Genomic DNA, 21,029 nt, shown 5'->3' with positions numbered 1-21,029 from the left:
ATGCAGGGTTGATCCCACAGGAGGGAATCACAAAAAGAAAGCTAGGCAGTAAGTTCCAGTATGGGACCCTTTCCTGGCCAGCTTCTCATAGATAAACCATTTTGCCTGAAAGTCACTGGTTTGGAGATGAAGGACACAGAGTGAGAGACAAGGTACTCATTAATATTTTTGTCACTGCATCTAGGAAACAGAGGGAAGAAATAATACAGACCTTTCCATAAAGCAGATTTCCCTTCTGCAAGGATATCTCTTGAGTACATTTAATGACGACTTCATGCCATGGGGCTACAGCCCCAGGTCTTGTACACTTGGGCTCTAGTTAAAGTCTAAGCAGCTGTAGAGAACACCTTCATTATACAATGACTGCAGCTCAGCACCAGCTAACTCCTTTCACCTCAAAGGGTGAATTCCGATGTTAAAACATTCATTCTAAAACTACAACCAGCTAATAGTTAAACAGATGTCAGGCAAAAGCATCCTAATAAACTCCAGATTTACATTATTAGCTGAAATCAGAATCGAGACTAGAAGCTTTCTTAGTATCAAATGTCATCTGATTCTTCTTACCTAGATACCTACACAAATTCCAGGTGACACCTAACCCTTTCAGAACAGAAAAGGAAGAAAAATACTCAGAGGGAGTGCTGTGGTGTGTGATCAGAGACTACAGCCAATGATTCTCTTCTGGCTGCTCCCTCTGGCAATGACATCTCTGCTGGACTGAGCTTGGAAGCTGGAAAGAGAAAGCTCAGCAAAGCCAAGAAAGCGAATTATGATGGTGGGCAGAACAGTTTGGGGAATGCAAGAGCAGGAAACGAGCAAGGCTGCAAACACCTTACACACACGGTGCTCTCAAATCTATTTGCAGACTCCTCCACACAAATCTCTGAGTTCCTGAGGGTGGGAAGGACCTCTCCAGATCATCAAATTCAACACCCCTGCCCAAGCAGGGAATCATTGCTGCCCTCTCTACTCCACCCTGGATCTGTTCTCACACCAGAATAAAATCAGGACTTCAACCTGCTTGCTAAATGCAGCTCCTCCCATTTCCATCTATTTCCTGCTTCACCCAGTCCTACTGAAATCACCATCTGGTAACCAGCTTTCTGTCCTGGCTCCTCCATCCCCAAGAGGCACCCTGCCAGCCCCTGCTGCCACAATAATGACATTTCTCCTTTTAGAGCTAATCATGCTGCCAACCAACTGCAACACCCTAGCAGCAGTGCTGTTTCTGTTCCAGTGATGCTCTTATTAATGGGAATCCATAAAGCTGATCTGTCTTTATACGGTGTAATTGAGGAAAAAACCTTCAGATTCTGCAATGTGTTGTAGCACTCAAATTGAATATGCCTTCCCATTTACTATTTTTTTCCTTTCCCCTTCCCACAAAGCCAAATTCCTCATCTAGCAAAAAATTACAAGACAAGATGCTTCTCAGAATCTGATTCTAACAGATACGAAGGAAAAAGAAAAATAATAAAAAAATTAAATATAAATGACAAAAAGAAACTGGCTAAATCCACTGTTCCTGTACTTTTCTTTTTATTAAGATAGATAAATCTAAATAATCAGTGTATATTTGACTGCTTGAGTGAAACTTTATATTGCAGAGAATGTGGGTCATCTTGTACTACTAGAGTATTCTGAAATCAAGTAACCACTTTAAGAAATAAAGAGCAATTCTTTCATTTATATAAGGTATAGCTGTGACATGCCATAGTGACTAATTCTGCATTTAGTGGGGGAAAAAACAAGATGGCATGCTAAGTCTTTTCCAAATTCAATTTTCTCCCTTTAATTAGATTTCCCCCCATGTGTAGAATGGAACAGTCGGGTAGGCAAAACCAGTGTTGTCACAGCAAGAAGATGGAGTGTGTTTTATCTGTCGGCTACATGTGAGCACAGATAATAAGACCTTCTGTCACTGGATCTATACATTCACAGTGACATTTGCTAAGTAAATGGCTGTAATTTTTCTAATCCCATTGCTTAAATTAAACTCATGAGCCATAACATTCTGCTTTTTTAACTCAATCTCTACAATAAAGATTGCACTTCGGACTTATTTGCTAATTTACAAATAGCCCTACTTTTATAAATGCTAATACAGGGCACAAGCATAAATGTCATTCTCCCTTAAACAGGCACATAAACTCAGAAACTGTAACTTGAATTTCTGCAACTGAGATGACCAATAAAGTAAGGAGGACTTCCATATTCTACAGCTTCAATCTCAAGTGTCATCCACAAATATCTCTTTCCAAGACTGAAGGTAAACAATGTGTAATCAAAGCTGATCAGAAATACCAAAACAAAAGCAAACTGTCATACGAAAGAGAAAGTTAGGATAAGATGTCTCAGTGAAAAAACATAACCAAAATGCCTTGTAGGACAGGCAGCCTATCCACATGCTTGATGGAGCATTAGAAAGGAATCAAGGGCCACAGATTGGGCACATAAAATGACTTGGACTGGTTCAGACTGATTTCAAACCAGGGATTTGAATTTCACTTTGATCATTTGTCAGTTCCTAAATCAGGACGCAGAGCCACTCAAAATATGAGCAATTCTTTAACAGGGTTAGGAAAACCTACAAGGTCCAGCACCAGCCTTCCAGCTGTTTGAAAGAGCACTAGGCCAATCCCAAGCTCTTTGATCAGGTGACGCAGGCACCAAAAGCAGGAAAGACACTAAGCACAGGTCACAGCACCAGTAAGAGAAGTAGGTAGAATGTTACCTGAGACCCTGTCAGGTGGTAAGTTCCAGCACAGATGGAAAGAAATAAAGAAAAAGAAATAAAAATTAAACAGATTACTATCAGTAACCACCTCCCACACACCTTGTCTGCAGCCCTGCTATTTGCAGCTTGCAAACTCTCCCTGCTCCTGCAAAGCCTAGAAACAACGCTGCACACTCCTGAGCACAATCTGCTTCTCCAAGAACAACTAAATGCATGCACATAAATAAAGACATTGCAGCTTCCCTTTTTAAACTAATTTATTTTAAACTTCTGATGGCCTGGCATCATGATTTCACCTGCTGTAACTGCACCTGCCCTCTGAACCACATATTATAAATTTATGGCTAGTTATACATTAAAGTTTTATCAACCAAGATTATCCAGAAATGTTTTTATCCTCAGATTACCCAGACTGGTAGCAATAGTTTTGAGCCACCTATTTTTACTGCCTCATAGCTGAGATCTTAAAAAGCATTTGAAAGAGCATTCTACAGCAAAAATTGTTTTCTCTTTAAAGTTGTACTTAACATCAAATTAGACTCTGGGGATGAAAATTTGAAAATGAAAAAAATGGAAAATAATCTTTCAGTCGACACTCTACAACTCTATATGGAAATAAAGAATGAAAGTATGTGTCTATCAGAAGTATGAATATAAAGAAAACATATAATTTCATTAATTTCTAAGTGTTTGCAAATAATTTCAAATTGCTAGCAGTTAGTTGAGACCAGTGACTAAAAATAAAAACTCCAAGTCTCAGTCACAGAAAAGAGCAGTAGAGTGACAGCTTTTGCACAGTGAGACTATCAGGACTCTCAAGAAAAGCAAATTATGATTTTGCATGTTGAAAAGATTGTTTGTGTTCCATGTACATTAAAAACATTCTGTATCTCACCTCGGTAAGGTTAGTATATATGTGCACTTTTAACTACATCTGCTAAAACTGTCTGAAAATTGGACTCACATGTCCTACCCACATATTCCTTGCCTCTAGTAACGGAACAGAGCTCAGGGTACATCAAACCAAAAAAGGTTCTCTACATTTCTAGTCATTTTTTCATCAAAGGCTGAAATAAAATAAGGCTCATTACACAAAGACATACATCTCAGCAAGGCTGAAAGTTCCTTGCAAAGCTACATGTTGTCTTCAACCAAACTTCAACAGGACAAATCAGAAATATTTCAAAACATACAACAGTTTATAAACCAAGTGTTACAGTGCTGCTTAAGATGACAGAATGCCAAGAGATGACAAAAAGTGCCATACCCTACAATATTATTACAGTACCCAATGGCATTATAGAATTAGAATACAGCAGTGACTTGAATCCTGGCCTGATGCAGCCAGCAGAGCTTCCAGAGAAGGCTGCTGTACTATGCTGAGAAACCTCTGCCCACAGCGCTCATAGATAAAACAAACCACGTGCTCGTAAATGAAAGCCAAGTATCATATTTGCTTTATGGGCCCCATAAACTAAATGGATCAATCCATAATAAAGTGGAAGGAGAACGTAACAGAAAAGCAACTGCACTTACTGGCATTTATATTAATTACACTGAAGTGTGGCTGAAAGCAGATTCGGTTTCAACACTTGGCTGTAGAGGACATTGAACAAGTGGAAAAGAACAAACTACCAGTATTACTGATCTGAACTCTAACACAGAATCCCGAGTTCTTGACATGCTAGCCAAAATTCTCTGTTCTTCTACAAACTCACAGATCTTCACAAGGCATTGAATACCAAAGGAACTAGAGTTTCTGTGAAAGGGGACAAACACACGATGCAAATCTCCTATCATGGTGGTTCTCCATGACCATAGGAAACTCTGAGTGGAATTACAGGGAAACAATCAGCTTCTATTTCTGATTCCCCCATGAAGAAGAAACAGACCTGTCAGGGTCCTGAGATAGGGCCACTATTTAATTATGCTAAGAAACAAATGCACAAGTGACAACAGGCATTCAGAGTACTACACTCAGAGTTCCTAAAGAAAGCTTTTCATCTGCAGGCTCTGGGTCAGCTCCTATGTGCCAACATGAGCATGTGCTTTGGAGCTTCACCAGGATCACTCAAGAGGAAGATGAAGTTCTTGTGCCAGTCTCCACATAGTAAATGTGGAAAGGCAGAAACCCACACCAGAGAGGCTTTAACATAGAGAGCAACCCATGCCATTGGGTACTTCTGCAACTTCCACTCCATCAGTCATCTGCCTTTTCCTCAGCTATTATGTGGAGCTCTTAAAGAAACTTTACAGAAAAGTGTCACCTGCCCAAGCATGAGCCAAGCAGTGATAAAGCTTGAATCTCATTCACCAAGATGTCCTTCTCTGGAAAGAAAAGGTCAGGAGATACAGGGCAGGATTTTGCAGATGTAGAATTTTACTGACATGCTTCTACCAAGAGTTGCACAGTGCATACACCTCTCCTCCTTGGGCTGAGGTGCCTCTTTGGGTCAGTTATCTGTTATTCTAGGAGCAGCTCCAAGCCCACAGAGGCACACCATGATACATTTTTATACCAACTTATCTTGTGCTAATGGCAATGTAATTATCAGCACTGCTGCAAGACTGGAAGTTTAGGGTTCTTTCAGGGGTTTGCTGTTATTTATAATGTCACCATTCTCACATTTGTTCCTTTATCTCACTGCAGTGAAACTCAGATTTTCCAGCAGTTTCATAAAACAACAGCTCCCTTGCAAGCTCAGTGCAAAGAAAGGCACAGTTGGGCATTCCTTGGGAAGCTGAATAGACAGAGGCAGAGCAGAAATTTCAGTGCTCCTCATGGGAAATAAAACCCCAAGTTTTAAAAAATCAACCCTGCTCTCTCTGCCCTCAAGCACTTTCAATTATTTATAAGGGCAGCATTACCATGGGAGATGATCATGAAGAACCAAGACTCAAATCTTTCCCATCTGCAGTCCAGGGGAATGCCATCTCACAAGGAATATTTCCTTTCATTGTCACCCTTGATTTATGAATGCTTCAGAAAAAGGGCATTTCCCAAAAAAAGTTTGCTTGGGACAAAAAAGTCACCCTCCACTAAAAAGTCTAAACCAGCAGGCATCCGTTAAATTCACAGCTTTCCATTTTACAATTTAAAAACCTTGCTGTTTCTTATACATTCAGCACCTGTATAGGAAATATGTTTCCTAGCACTGGGCTTCAAATAAGCCATTTTCTATTTAAACTGTTACGTGTTTCCATGAATATAAAACCTTTTGTTATTTTCATAAGGCCACACACTATTCTACCCCCTAAATTTATTAAATCATTCAACAAAGCAGTCAATGCCATAAGTGGATGAAATATTACCTTACCACCAAAGATGCAACGCAGCTGCTATACTCCACACAGACCTAATTCTTCCCTTCACAGATTTATTTAGGTATATGTGTATATACGGACAGAAAATAAAGTCAGGGAGTAAAGCCTAAGGCTGCACCAAGTCCTTGATGTATAACTCTAAGATTGCAACAACTGTAAACATGAAATACAATAACTGAGTTGGTGCAATTACTCATTATTTATGCAAAGAACACAAAAGCGAAATCATGTGTTTTATCAGCACTTCCATCAAGATCTAATCGGTTATCAGAGATTTCATTATGATCCACATCTCCCAAATAGTGGGCAATTTTGATACCATTATTGCTGGATGTCCAAAACACATGTTATGTTAGGCACCAGGAAGCTGCACAAATCATACAGTAACAAAGTCAAGAAACAAAGAAAGTTTCCTGGCTTAGAAACCCTGACAAGGGAAGGGAAAACTTAGCTTAAAAAAAGCACAAAGCAGTCATGAAGTAGGTGTTTTGATATCCCTGTCCTCAAACTGAGGGAGTTCTGGTGCCAGTTGATTCTAATGCAACTTTTGGCCCCGGCAGATGATGGGAGTCCCAGCGTTCACCCAAGTAAACAATTCCACTTCTTCATGCCAAAACTGTTCAACTAGACAACAGAAAAAGCATTTCAGGCTCTTCTGGTAAATATCTAATGGCCATTACTTGTTCTCTCTAAGCAGGAATGGATTTGATGAGATACTTCTACACCAGAACATTTTAAACCTCTGAGCTTCAAGCCTAGGCATGGGATGTGAATATCATGTCCTGCAGTACACCGAGAGGCCACATTTGAAAGCTGGTGTCTAGATTTAATGCCAAGTGATTCAAACAGATCAGTCCAACTCAGTACTCCAGCACATGACCACCAAAGACCTGTCAAAACTGTAACAACCATTTATTTCCTCCATTGTACCATAGAAAATATCCCTCAAAAAAGTCTTTGGACACAATATCTAAGTTGGCTCTAAAGCACCATTTTAAGACATATCTTTATGGCATCTATGAAAGTAAACATGCTTTACTACTTCCTAGGATTTAGCCCTGTGGTTAGGCAAAACCCCACAAAGTCGGGTTCTGAATGCAGGGTCTCACCATACAGTTCCTCATGTCCAATGGCAAAACCACCAGAGAATTCCCTGTCCTGCCACAGCTGTCAGCTCTCACTGCAGTTTACCACTTGCATCAACCAACGCGAGTATGTGTGGAGCTGGATGCCCGAAGTCGTCAGGGGTTTTAAAGGAGTCTTTTAAGGAACAGAAAAAACAGTACAGAAGTGAGAGCTTATTAAGCTGGCTTTGATGCCAAGAAAAGCCCTGGGAGATCATGTTCTTTTGTTACAGGAGAAGGAAGAGTGAATACAAAAGTTAACCTACGACAACTTCACCTCAGTAGCCTGAGGGATGAACAGAAAGTGCACAAGGACCAGCAGCAGACTTTTGGAGGTGGAGTGCTAGCCCACAGCTCTTCAAGGAGGTCACATCAGCTCACTTCCCATGATCTGCACTGTGGAACCACTGCAGTGTGGTGGCTGATGGAAGGAGTGAGGTCATAAATTCTAGGAGCTCCCTTTTTGCACTTCTACAGAAGACAACCTTCAGTAAGAGATGATGCAATAAAATCCAATAGGATACAATTCAGAGGAAAAAACCAATGTGAATAATATTGAATTCAAAAATATAAATAATCTGAACTGGAGATGTTAGCTGCAGTTGGAAGCAATTGAAGCTATAGTGCAAAGTGACATTTTAGGTTGAGCTCAAGTAGCTTGTTAATTTGAAGGTATCTGGTATTAAAAGCCTGGGATGGAAAGGAAGAGGAATAGCAGCTAACCATAGAACTCTATAATAAATGAAGTTGGAGACCTTGAACACAGCTCAAACCACAGCACACTGCAGTAGATGTGGTCAAGTCATACAGCAAGCCAGTTTTTAAAGTTCTAGAAAGCACCTTTGCAGTTTAAACATAAATCAATATACTTACTATTTGGGTACACACACAGAAGGGCTGGCATCGATTAGAATATGTCAGCATTCTTTATAAATACTATTTCAAAATTTATAGGCTTAGCAGCCTTCAAAAGTAATAAAGCAACAAATAAATTAGAGCGATTGCATACATACATGAGCTGCTTGGCCGATAGTGAGCCCCTGGGTACCGCCTGCCCATAGTGCCAGTCAGCACATTACCACACGCTGTCAGCTGCTTCCAAAGTACAGATCGAAATTCTTAACTGAGGGAGAAGAAAAAAAAGTGAAGATTTAGTACAACAGCTGTATCTTTTTCATTAAAATGCTAATGACCTCTACAAATTCCACGATAACTACATCTATAAATTATTCATAGTCATGTTGTCAGAGGAGATGAACTGTTGTGCTATACATGTAGCACAAATTTATTATTGGTGGTTGGCCTCCATTAATAAGCTCACATAAATTTTGAGGCACAAAGAAATCTCAGGTCATACAGTGGCTTCTTTTGGCCCATGACAGAGATAGAACAACAAACACTGCAAGAAAGAGCTTGCTATTGGCTTTTAATAGAGATAGCCAGTAGGTGAGATTTAAAAACAACGTTTGTCCTAAATTTTGTGAAGCAATCATTAAGCAATCATTTATGAACAGTTTACTATAGAAGCAAAACTTATCCGTGCTACATAACACTGATTGCTTTGTTCTGTTCTATCCAGCAGTGTCTTTACAGGAATGCAGGCTATTAACCCATGTACCAATTTTCTTGCACTATCAAAACCCCAAGCAAACAAAAAATTGCATGGCATATCTTACAGTCAGTTTGGAATAACAAATCCAAAGTCTTAACTGAAATGCTATTGAACCTGCCAAATAACTAGTACAAAATGTTTTAGTCTAAAAGCAAGTCCTCTTGGTTTTTTCCTTTGGTGTAGAATTTTTTACTAAAATATTTCAGTTGCTTTTCAGCTTTACCTTTTTCTTAGTTTACCTGAATAGCCTTCATATTCCCAGACATCTATCAATACATATTGAATGTTAACCACACCGTTTGTTAAGATACATTCCCTCTTATTTCATTTTCTCCCTTGCTGGAAACACCAGGAAAAGCAACAAATTCTGAGGAGTGTTTTTCCTTATTCATTAAAGATTTTTACTGTCTCAGGCTGCAGCTACAAGCACAAGCTGGTTCTATCCAGGAAATAAAGAGAAATATCAGGACACAGACAAAATAGCACTGCACTGAAACTGGCAGATAGCCCCAAATCTTCAGACATGTCAGTTGCCTCACAGAACACAACGCTAGCTTATTCCTGAGTTAGACAAGCCTTTTATATATACTGGCATCCATGCAATTCTCTGGTGAGCTGGTCTGGAAGCCAACACAGCTGAAAACTCCAGACATATTTTCAGTCAGACTAGGCTGCTGAACTGGCTCATGGTGGTTGCACAAGTATTGGTAGCTAGTGAGAGCAAGTGGAAAGAACAGGACCATGGCAGCCTGGGCTTAAAATGACTTTAAATGTAATTGCATACCATTGCTACATAGCCTTTGTAGATTACTTCTGAAACAGACACCTATAAGGCTGCATACCTGACAGTCCAAAAAACAGGTAAAGATCTCCATTGTTTTCCAAACCAGTGCTGACAAAGCACGTCCTGTTCAACTCCCCTCGATGGGGAAAGTTCAGTGAATCAATGAGACAGTACTCTCTTGCCACGAAAAGAATTCTGGCTGTTAAGATGAAAAGTGAGTGGTATGCAGTAAAATTAACATTCAACCAAAAACCCCTGCATTTCTTTTGCAGGACAATATGGGACAACTCCTTGCCATGGGTCAAACAGACCTTTTCAAGTTTTTTTGGTGGCCTACTAGTTCAATACAATGTAAAGTTGCGCAAGGGAAAAACCTGCAGGTGGCTGCTTCCCCTTTCCTGTTCTGTAGGAATAAAACTAAAAATACATATTTATTTATTGAAAAAAATTAAGTCGCTCCTCACCCCAAATGGACCAAGTTTGTAATTCATAACAAAATACAAGAGAACAGTCTTTAGCTGTGCAAGGATTAGAAAATAAAATTACTGAGGGGAAAACAAAAACTGTAACCAGATGACAGTATTTACAATTCTTTTCCAGAGCTTGCGAAAAGAGTTTGATCATATGTATGTATGGAGCTGCAAGATTATTCATTTTTCATAAATGCATTGTTGTCTTTCTAAAAGGTAAACACTTTCCCAAAGCAGTAACACTCACTAAATTTTATCAAATGTCTACAGTTAAGACAGACTATTCCTTCTCTACCTAGCACCACAGTATTAAAGTGGGCCTTCTGCACCATACCATAATAAAAATCCTAGCAAATAAAAATCCCAAACCTTACAGTCATGCTCTCAAACAGCTGAACTACAGTACAGCATGGTTCTCCTGAAGTAGTGCGCCCAGGCTTGGAACAAACCACTCTTTGCAGAGGTCAGGACACAAAGGTATGGCCATTTTAAAATATCACATTTTAAAACTCCATAAATCTCAGTGGAAAAGACAACATAAAGATAGATTCTCATTATAGCAAAGGTTTCATCAGTTACTGCATAAAATGTGACCTTCGAAGATTTACAAGGTGGATTAAAGCCAACTATGAAAAGTCAATTAAGAAGCAAGTGTCACACAGCAAGTGAAGTTAAACTGCTCCACAAAATAAAAGTGATATTGGGTTGTATGTACCAGAGAGGACATACTCAGATCAAGACAAATGAAGATGCTGCTTGGGTTTGGTTTTGGGGGTTTTCTCTGTTGTTTTTTGGTTTCTGTTTGGTTTTGTTTTGTTTTTCCTTAAGAACCATCTTTGAATTGTGACCAGAGTAGCCAAAGCAATCTCCCCTTTCTTTAAGCACATCCACTCACAAATTTTAGTCTCGGGGGGATTTCTGCTCTTCAAGCTCAGGGAAATCTCACAGAACTGTGACCGACCTTGTTCGTACCCAAATGCCATAGCTAAAGCATCTGAAAATTAGCCCTTATTTTCCACATACATCCATGAGACTGATAAACAAAATGGAAGGGATTCTCAAACACTGCTTTTGAAAAATCCACATATCATGCATGTACAGGTTTGGGTTTGGTTTTGTTTTTAACTGTAGATACAACTTAGATATCCACAACTCCACATAAATCTTGAGTTAAATCTGAATGTACCTAGTAAGTCAGATCAGGTCTTCGTAATAGTTTTTAACCTGCTGGCTCACATTTGTTTTGTAACAAATGTGTTTCTTAACAGCTTTCTGTGCCTTGTTATTTATTATGGTACTGCAAATTTGCTTTAAAAATGTTTTATAGTGATTTTTCCATCTTTATAGTTATAATTTAAAATTACATATACACAAATGGACAGATAGCCTTATGGCTTCTCTTCAAGAAATAACTTGATATAGCTCTGCCTGAAGATTTCTTTTGTGTCCCTTCCCAATAATCTTCCCTGATTCTCTTCAGGTGGCCATCCGTGTTGGAACCCTGAGCTCGTGAAGAAGAAGGAAGAAGAAAGAACAAGAACTAACCTACACCCCAAATCCTCCATTTCGTTACATACTATATCCCAGAAACTTAAATTTTCTACATTTCTACATATTCCACCCAGTGATATAACTTTAATTACACAGCAACAATCTCAGTGCTATCACATAATTTGGGAAGTTTTTCCCAAGGCCTCAGGTCAAATGCAGTGCGCTTTTGAGGATCACTGCCTGTCAGCACTGAAAGACTGAAATTCTCTGAACTCAGAGTTCCAACACATCCCCACACTGCAGCAGTTACAGAGAACCATGGAAACAAAACCTGAGCACTAGTACTGCATACCTGCTACCCAGGGAGCACCTGAAAGCTCTTCACCTCAGGCCAAGTCCCTTTTAGGAGCTGTGGTGACAGAGCTACCAGCCACTCATCATCACACGCAATGAGGACATAAATCATCTTGGAAAGAGGCCGCCATGACTTTCAACTGAGACTGTCATCTTCCTAAGCCATTTTCTTTACAGAGCTTTTCTTGCAACTTGTCCACATTTCTTGGGTTTTATGACAGCCACATAAAACTTCATTTTACTTGTATTCATCTTTTGATACTATGAAAAAAAACCCCAAAAGACAAACTAAATTCTGGTATTCTTTGTGATTTTTTTTTTTCAATGAGTCAAACCAGGAGTTCTGTCCATACAGCAGGCACACAGAATCCAGTTTGCTTGAGCTAATTCCCTTTTGTTTCAGAACAAACAATGCATAGTCCAACCTCCATACTATTAATGGCCATTAAAGCTATTTTGTACTTCACCCAAATTTATTTTTTCATGCTTGCTGCTGCTTATGAGGTCAGCTGGCTCCTTGACCTTCCCTGGTCCTCTACAAGCAACATTTGCTATAAATACATGTGTGTTCAAACAAAAACATAGGTACCTTCATATTGGCTGCTATAATCTCATACAACAGATTGCACCAGCAGACCTACCCTCACATGCCCAAGAAAAAGGATATGAAAAAAGGAGATGACTGCAAATTAGCTACAGGAGTCATCCAAGTGTGACTGACTACATCACTCAACACTCGCAAGGAACAGCTACAGTGTGGGGAAAGAAAAGGTTATTGCACGATGTTTCTCAAGGGACAGCTACTCAAGAAATCACACTCCAGCACACTCTGTGTGATATTCTGGCAAATAAACCAATTCTACCTTTAAAGTCTTGCTTTGAATACTAGAAAATAGGTCTGCTAAGGAATGGGTAAGAGGAATGCTGTGCACTGTTTGAAAAGCACACACAGGCCACAGATCCTATACAAAATAGATCCAGTACAGCCAAGGGTTCAGACACTGAAAGAGGCTAATCTAGGAGGAAAAAAAATTAAAACTCAGTCTGTAAGACTGGTGGATAGCTCATTTTAAGAAATCACAATTGAATATACACACAAATTTTGTGTACATATTTGCATATATAACACAGATTTATTGCTTTTCACATCGCCTGCATTCAAAGTAGTGACTGGCAGCATCACCTGTTAGACAACAGTAGGAAAACACAATTCAAACAAGCAAGCAAAGTGCAAGCCAGGCCATTAGGAATTTGTGCTGCTGATTTCTGGAGGTACCTACAGAGACAGCACTTTCATTTTCTGTACTAGGAACAGCTACTGGACATGGATCTCTCAAGTCAAACTGCCTCTTGGAGAAAGTACAATGTTGTCTACTAGCCACATCTCTTGTATCATTGCATGTGTGACCTTTTTGGAGGTCATCAACAATTCCTAACCATTACTTTCATCTAGTAACTACCAACATGTTTTAAAAATACATATTTTCATTTCAGGAAGGTTTTTTCCCAAGATTTCTGTTACCTAAGAGACCTTATCTGTCCTTCCAGTTTTGTCTGGCAGCACTCACATCAAGGAAGTTATGCTCTCCCCTCCACCTGCCTTTGCTGAGAGGCACAGAGCCACCCTGCTTTCCAAACTACTCACTCCCTGTCATCTCCACTTGCTGGCGCAGGATTAAAGTTTTCTGGGAACCGGAAAGACAGGCACAATCCCACAGACAAGAGGATGTCCTGCCCACACTCCCGCCCTGCCACATTTTCTATGGTTTTACCACACATGGACCTAACACCAGACATGCTCAGATATCTGGAAAGCCCTGTCCTGCCCAGAAAGTCTGACAACTCCATCATTTCTCCTTCCAACAAATTCTCACTACTCAAATTCTTGTTGCATGCAGACATTCTTGCTTGCATTTCCCTGTCTTCCATACTTGTTAGCTGCCTTTGTGCTTCTAATTTCTCCCTTAACAAGTTTTGATTTGGATGCTTTCCCTCTTCTCCATATTTGAGAAGTCCTTCACAAGGGCTTTTCTTTTTCTTGGTCATCATTCCAGGTACTGTGTCACCCACCTGCCTCGTTTAGGTTCCCATACACCCTGTGGGGATGAATGTTATTATTTCCCACTCTGTTCTGGAGGATATCATCACTGTTAATCACTTGAACAAAATTCCTACTGTTTAAGGCTTTATCACACAGACCATAACTCATCAAAATCATGTTTTTCTGAAATTTAGCATTTCAGTACTTCTCCAGCTGGATCACATAGAGCAAGCTGAATTCAAGGCATCCACAGTCCCCTGACCATAGCCCCTGCACAGATGACACATACTTTTTTACATTTATTATTATATATATATATATATATATATATTATTATATATATATATATAATATATTATTTTTTATATATATATTATTATTAAGTTATCTCAATGCAGATTTTGTTCACCAAACAGCAACAGAAAACATCAGGACATTCTGTGTATAGCTACACAAGCCCATATATGTTTTAACACAAGGAAAAGCACTGTCTATAGCACTTGCAAGTTTGTTATAAATACAGTTAACCTCATTCACTCAGTGCAGCTATCTGAACTGGTATCAGTTAACGATCCAATTTTACTTGCTCATTGGTAAGGATTTGTGAAGTTACAAGTAATTTTGCACATTAAAAAAGAACTGTGGTGCTCTGAGCATCTGGGGCTGCAGCAGGTTGGGCTGTGTGCCAGGAGGACGCCTGGCAAGCTAAGGAGCTGTGGGAGGGCAAAGGCATTACACGATCAAAGCAATCGTCACTGGGTAACACAGATCTCCCTGTAAAGCCTGAACCAAGAGGGCAATATTTCAGATATATATTCTGAGCCTCATTTACAACAAGATTCATGAGAAATATTTTTCAAAGCTGACTGTCTGGTAAAAACAGCATTTCTAAATGAGAAGGTACTTATTTCTTCTGAAGTTAGAGATGACAGAGTGCTTTTGTTTTCTGTGGGAAGCTCTCCAAGCACAGCTAGGTTTTCTGTTGTAGCATTTCACCACTACTCTCCACTTTCTTCTTCCTTGTATCTTGTAGGAATCAATGCAGCATTGTTGCTGCCCTTCCAAGAATGGATGCAAAAATTGGAAGCTGAGACAAAGCAGAACCAGATACTCCATAAAAAGGTTAAAATTTCTGTGTTTGCTAGCTCTCAATTAACAAGTGTGAAGAGCTACAACTTCTCTCACCAAACTGATGTATCTGCTAAATCCCAAAGTTTGTCAACTGTCCAGACAGAAAAACAAAAACCAAACCCACCACTTTCTAGATCCTGCTGGTATCCTTCATTAAATACTGAAAAGGAAGATAATGACTTTGTATTATTACTCGAGACAAAAACTCCCAGTTTATCCATTTTGTCCATTTGCATCTAAATCATCTAATCCAAACTCACTGTGCTCTACCCTTTCAAGAAAGCAGTGAGCACAGCAGAACCCATCTACTGCTTGAAGACCAGGATTTCAAGCCAAAGCTGTTTCTAACTCTCATGCATACTAGAAAGCCCTCAAAAGACATACTGAGCATAACAAAACTAAGCCAACTTCCAGGGTGTGAGGACAGAGGAAGAGAATTATAAAGCAATACAAACAGCCTGCACTGATATTTCTTTAAACAGTTCCTTCTAGAACAGCTGTTCCATGATCTTCTGAGACCTTCCGTGGCGTTCCTTATCCCTGTCCCAACCAATGTCTGTTCTTTCTATCTCAAAAGTAAAATATCCAGACTTCTTGCATGTCTGATTTCGGAAGATGAGAAATCCTGTTGGCTTGCCAGGTACTGGGAAATACATCCCCAACCTGGTAAAGTCATGTGAAAAGGAAGGGAAAGCCATGGCAACAGATGCTGCTGGGGAGCATGACACCAGATCATTTCTCCACATGCGCAGCCTTAGCTGGAGTCACAAAGCTCTGCTGCTGTCGGCCTCCCTCCCACTCCAAGACCCACAGAGAACCATTTGGATACATCACAGGAGACTGCACTTCTGTGCTGCACAGAACACTGATATCCAGCACAGGTGTCTGCATTAACAGATACCATTACTGACACCACAGAGGAATAGCACTACTGTGAAACACCTCTGTTGAGTACAGCTTTTTCCCACATGAGGTGGCAGAGCAAGTTGCAGTACAGCTAATCAGCAAAAATGGATAAACCAAGAACTCTTTCTGAAGGACTAGAAGAACTGGACCACCCCCATTCATGAACATCATAATAAACAATGTAAATAGTGCATAGAAATACAGGTACCTCCAGTGTCTGTGCCGAAACGTCAATGTTTAAGATGTGGGATATGAAAGGTTCAGAAAGGGTGCCCCCGACCCAGAGGATCCCCAGACATGGAGCAGGTTACTTACTCTTCCCAGCTCGTTGGTGGAAGGCTTGTACAAGAGCACCAAGTTCTGGAGTCCTGGGAACCAGCAGCCCCTCAGGTCGCTGCAGAAATCAGGCAAGCTGCAAAACAAGACCAAATCCTATATTTTAATTTATGAAGAGTAAAGAGGGATTAATGAAAACTACTGAGCTTGCAAAGGTGCAGGATACCAGAAGAAACCTGCACAGCCACCCCCTGTGCTGGTGGGAGCCACAGGGCAGTGGGAGCCTGGGAATCAGATGAGCACTGACAAGTGACTGAGTAAGCCAAGCAGCCACTTTCAGTTTACATCCTTAAAACCATCTGCAGTCAACAACATGCACACAGGAGAACTAAAAGCAGAACAGAGTGCAGGGATCTTCCCAAACCAGGCAGGTGTCATGATCTGCTGCCAGCCTAGGGCAGCTTGGGTAGCTAAGAGACACACTGCAAGGCACACTTTAAATTCTCTCTCCCTCTGCACTGCAACACAGACCTGCAGTTTTCCCCATGCACAAACACTGAATATCATGAAAAAAATTAATCCAGATGATAGACATGAGCCCCAAGTTACAAAAAAGCAGCAAAATGTACTCAGTAAACAGTATGTTCATAAAAAATCACACTTTCAATTATGCTTGTGTTTAGTAGACATCAAGTATATAATTTATTTTTGCAAAGTCTGTGGACTGCTTCACAGTCATTTCACCTCTGGCAAGTGGTTACATTAATGCCGTGGCATTAATGCCACAAATAGGCCAAAATATATATAAAACCTCACACAGTGAGGTTATCCTCCCATCAAAAGATGCTCCAGCAGCAGCAACATACCTGTCAGTCAAACTACATTCTAGGGTTCAGGGTGGTATTCAACTTTCTATTTGTTCCCCCATGTGGAGAAAATAAATATGCAAGACCAAAGATACAAATCTCATCTGCTATTGCTAATTTGGTTTTTTCTTTATTAAAGCAAAAGCCAGGTTAAATCAAGCCAAATTATATTGCATTTTAAAGAGAGATTTTTTTTTCTTTGTTCTAACAGAAATCCTATAGTTCTAACAGAATTATAAATCCTAGATAGTGCTGAGACAAAACAGATTATTTAAGAGAGCTAAATACATCCTTGCTAAAAAAGATATTTGACCTTTGGAACTTGAAAACAGACCTTTTTATAAGCTAGATAAAAGTAATTTTAAAATGTAAAGCTTTTTTTAAAAATCCAGAAAATATACTCACTTTATTTTCAATAATAAAGTTGCACTTTAAAAAAAAAAAGTTCTTCAGGAAGAAAACAGACCAATTCTCATTAAACTAATATTCTAACTCAATTTAGCACATTTGAGAACTTCTGTATCAGATGATCAGATTTCAGTATTCAAGAGACAGGAAAAAAAAGAGGGAGAGAAAGAAAAGACGTGTTGTTAACACCTTCCTACCAGGAAAGCCAAGAAACCAGCAAGTTCCAGCTGAGATACATGGGTTTATATAAACAAAACTTCCTGGGTCAGGTGCTGAGACCCCAAACTTCTTCACAGGCTGAGCATACATGCCAGCTTTTCCAAATAATTTTAAGGGATTTCTTCCCAACGTAATCAAAAAGATGCATCTGTGTGGCCTGGCACTGCCATTTTTATAATGAACCCTTTGAATCCTATATATGAAACTTAATTTGTTCTAAACCAAGCCCAGGATAACTGCAACTGAAACAGCAGTCAATTCAATAAGCTCAAAGATAATAAAAATAATCTCAAACTCAAAATCTATTTACACCTGAAAGAAGACAGTTTTTCCACGCAAACTAAGATAAGGTCAGCTGCCAGTTCTGAGATCAGAAGAAAGCCTGAAATACAAAATAAGGGTCTCAAAGGTATGAATGACCAGCCTATTCAACAAAACAGAAGATAGAAAATTGCAAAACAAAGTTTCAACAACTGACATTTGAGCTCTGACCAAGAAGGACCTTTAACACTCACGGCATAAATTCCTGAAACTGTGCTGCCACACACCCAACATTTTCTATTTCCCAGCTGAGAATCCACCACCCTGAGTGTTTTTCCCTTCCTCTGCATCCTGCTGAAAATGTCCACTTCTCCACCCACATTTTTACCACATTGCCTGCCTTGAAAATTGGCAGACTTGAAAATGAAGAGAGGAATCTTTTTTCACCCTGTTTATAAACCTTCATATTTCAAGAAAGGCTCAGACAGCCAACAGTAGAGCCAGATGAGCCTCCCAGACCTGTGCAAGCAGGAATAACTCATTTAGGACCTTATTAAAAGCAGAAAATTGAAAGGCAGATAACACACAGGCTCTTATACCCTTAGTAGAGAAGGAATTAGCAAATGTTTAACACCCACAGATGACAAAATAGTAACATACCATTACCATTAATGAAATAAACAACTGGCTGGTTGAGGTAATAATAGGTGTGAGTTTAAAAAATTGTCCTTATTTTCTTCTTTTGCAAAAATGGGGTACATATCAGTTCTATACTTTAGTAACTCTTTCTCCTGAAGCACACACACTATATAAACGGTGGGTTGCTCAGCAACAGCATAGTACTTTTCGTCTTTAAATAGTAAAATAACCTGCACCAGCAAGATTTTCAGATGTTTCTGCTGACTTAGAACGAGGAATTCTGATTTGAATCTACCTACATCTAAAAACTGACACAAAAAAATAAAAATATTCACCCTCTTCTCCCCTGCCCAAAGGGCAACTGCTTGTCAGATGGGCTAAAGAACAGAGCAGCCAGACTGGACTTGGGGGTGGCATATCTCTCCAGGGAGAGCAACAGATAATCTTCCACTTCTTCACCTTGAAAGTTTGCTCTATAAGAAAATAAATCCATCTTTTTGAATCAGGGAACACAAATTGTAAGAATTCTGTCACTCTGGAGCACTCCTCTGTGTCCATTACAATAATGGCTATATATTGCTGTTGGACTGCAAACCTGTCTGCTGGGCAGGTTGAAAGGGTGTAAAAGCAGTAACATAAAAGTCAGTAGGAATCCAGTTGCTCTGCAAAAAATAACTACAGACTTCACAATTGCTGCACTTTTAGAATGGAAGCACAGTTATGAACTCCTGTGTGAGACTGAGGATATTACACATGTACACTATTCATCACACAGAGCTGAGTGAACTGGTATCAGTACAAAACCAGTGGCAGTTTTCATACTGCAGCTTCCTCTGGGCACGCACGGACATGCAAACATGCCACATTCAGATTATCAGAGTGGGAGCTCTGCCTTAAATTGTCTTTAAATAGGAATCCCAGGATCCTTCATAACCCCCCCTACCCCCCATTAAAATTCGCCTCTTTCTCCAGTTTCTTAATAGAAGAAAGAAGTCATCCAGCATAATATCAAAAATTAATAAGTACAGCATGGTCATCTATTTTAGGGATATATTTTTCTCTTTCCTTCTAGAAAGTACATTAACAGAGTCTAACTTCAGTCCATCAGACAGCCTCCCAGTAAGTCTCATGCAACCACCCCAAGAATCCAGGCTGCTGGGGTTTGTTTCCAAAAGGAGAGAAGGAAAGCTTCATTTTTTATGAGGCTTCTAGGGGCCTTAGTCTGGAAATAGTTTAAAACCAAACTAACTAACAAACAAACACCAGCAAAACAGCCTGACAACCATGGAGAACTCACATAACTTGATGATGGCCAAAAAACTCATTAAAGATGCGGTGGAGCAGAAGGCTGCTGTCACGCCCCAAGAATTCCCTGACACTTTCAGCATCTACCTTTCTCTGCATCTCACCTTCTTTGGCAGTAGTTTCTGCCGAATTCACAGAAAGAAGCATCGAACACATTAACTCACTGCCCCAGAGGGCCAAAAGGAAAATTGCATCACTTAGATGGTTTTACCTTCCTAAATTTTTGAAGGTCAGGAAGAAGCATTTCTTTCACAATTAGTGGATAAAACACTGAAATGCACATGGCACTGTTTTATTTATGAACCCTGACGAGTCCAACAAAACTGAAGAGACTTCGTGTTCCATTATCGGCAGGAGGGGTCTCTCTCTTCCCCTTCCAGGTTAAAAAGCATATTCTGAATACCTTCCTGGAAAGGGCAGGTGGAGGCCTCAGGTCCTCCTGGGACATAGGCATGTGTCTTTTGCCCCCCGCTCCCCATGATGAAGACTTACCAGGGGGTCACTGCAGAAGAGACTGTGATGAGGGAAAGTCTCTATATTTATGAAGGACACTAAGGTCTCCTCCCTTCATTTTAGTGATTCTTTTAATTAAAAATATCCAAAGCAGATATTGAAAGGTGGCTTTTTTTCTTTCTTTTAATGTTTTGATCAGAAACAGGCACATGGGGACAGGACTAAAACATTTATGCCACTCTGGCCCCAACCTATATTTTCATTTTAGCAAGTCCTCCTCACCATTGCCCTCAAAACACTTATGCAGACCTTCACATTGCTATTGACTGCTCACAAACACCAGGGTATTACTTTGGTCCTCTGGCTGCATGACTCATTGCTTTTCTCAAGTCTTACTGTTTGCTGAACTGTGCTGCACAGACACCAAGTCAAAAGAAAGCAAAGCACTGGGTGACACTGAAGCAGAATTCATCTTCAGCCTCAGAGTGGTTGACATCTTCCAGTGCACAGCACTGGCTTCAGCTCACATGGTCCTGTCATACTGTGCACTCCAAAAAGCCCACTTTGAACTGTGTTCTGCCGCTATAGTTACACATAAATCATACTACCTTACCATTAAAACCCT

The 21,029-nt window shown here is 39.9% G+C and overlaps 1 protein-coding gene across 10 annotated transcripts in view; it reads right to left on the bottom strand.

Moving 5' to 3' along the window:
• APBB2 (amyloid beta precursor protein binding family B member 2) overlaps positions 1-21,029 on the bottom strand; it is a 169,936-nt gene that overhangs the window by 99,576 nt on the left and 49,331 nt on the right. For all 10 annotated transcript variants that reach the window (XM_082282134.1, XM_082282135.1, XM_082282138.1 and 7 more), the window contains exons 2-3: positions 16,293-16,389; positions 8,202-8,311 (exon numbers count right to left, since the gene is read on the bottom strand). In XM_082282134.1, the coding sequence (XP_082138260.1) occupies positions 8,202-8,247 (46 nt within the window). In that variant the 5' untranslated portion in view covers positions 8,248-8,311; positions 16,293-16,389. The remainder of the gene's footprint in view (positions 1-8,201; positions 8,312-16,292; positions 16,390-21,029) is intronic.

Source organism: Coloeus monedula (assembly GCF_965178545.1).
Source record: "Coloeus monedula genome assembly, chromosome: 5".
Classification (NCBI taxonomy): Eukaryota; Metazoa; Chordata; class Aves; order Passeriformes; family Corvidae; genus Coloeus; species Coloeus monedula.
This window is presented reverse-complemented; position numbering and strand designations above follow the sequence as displayed.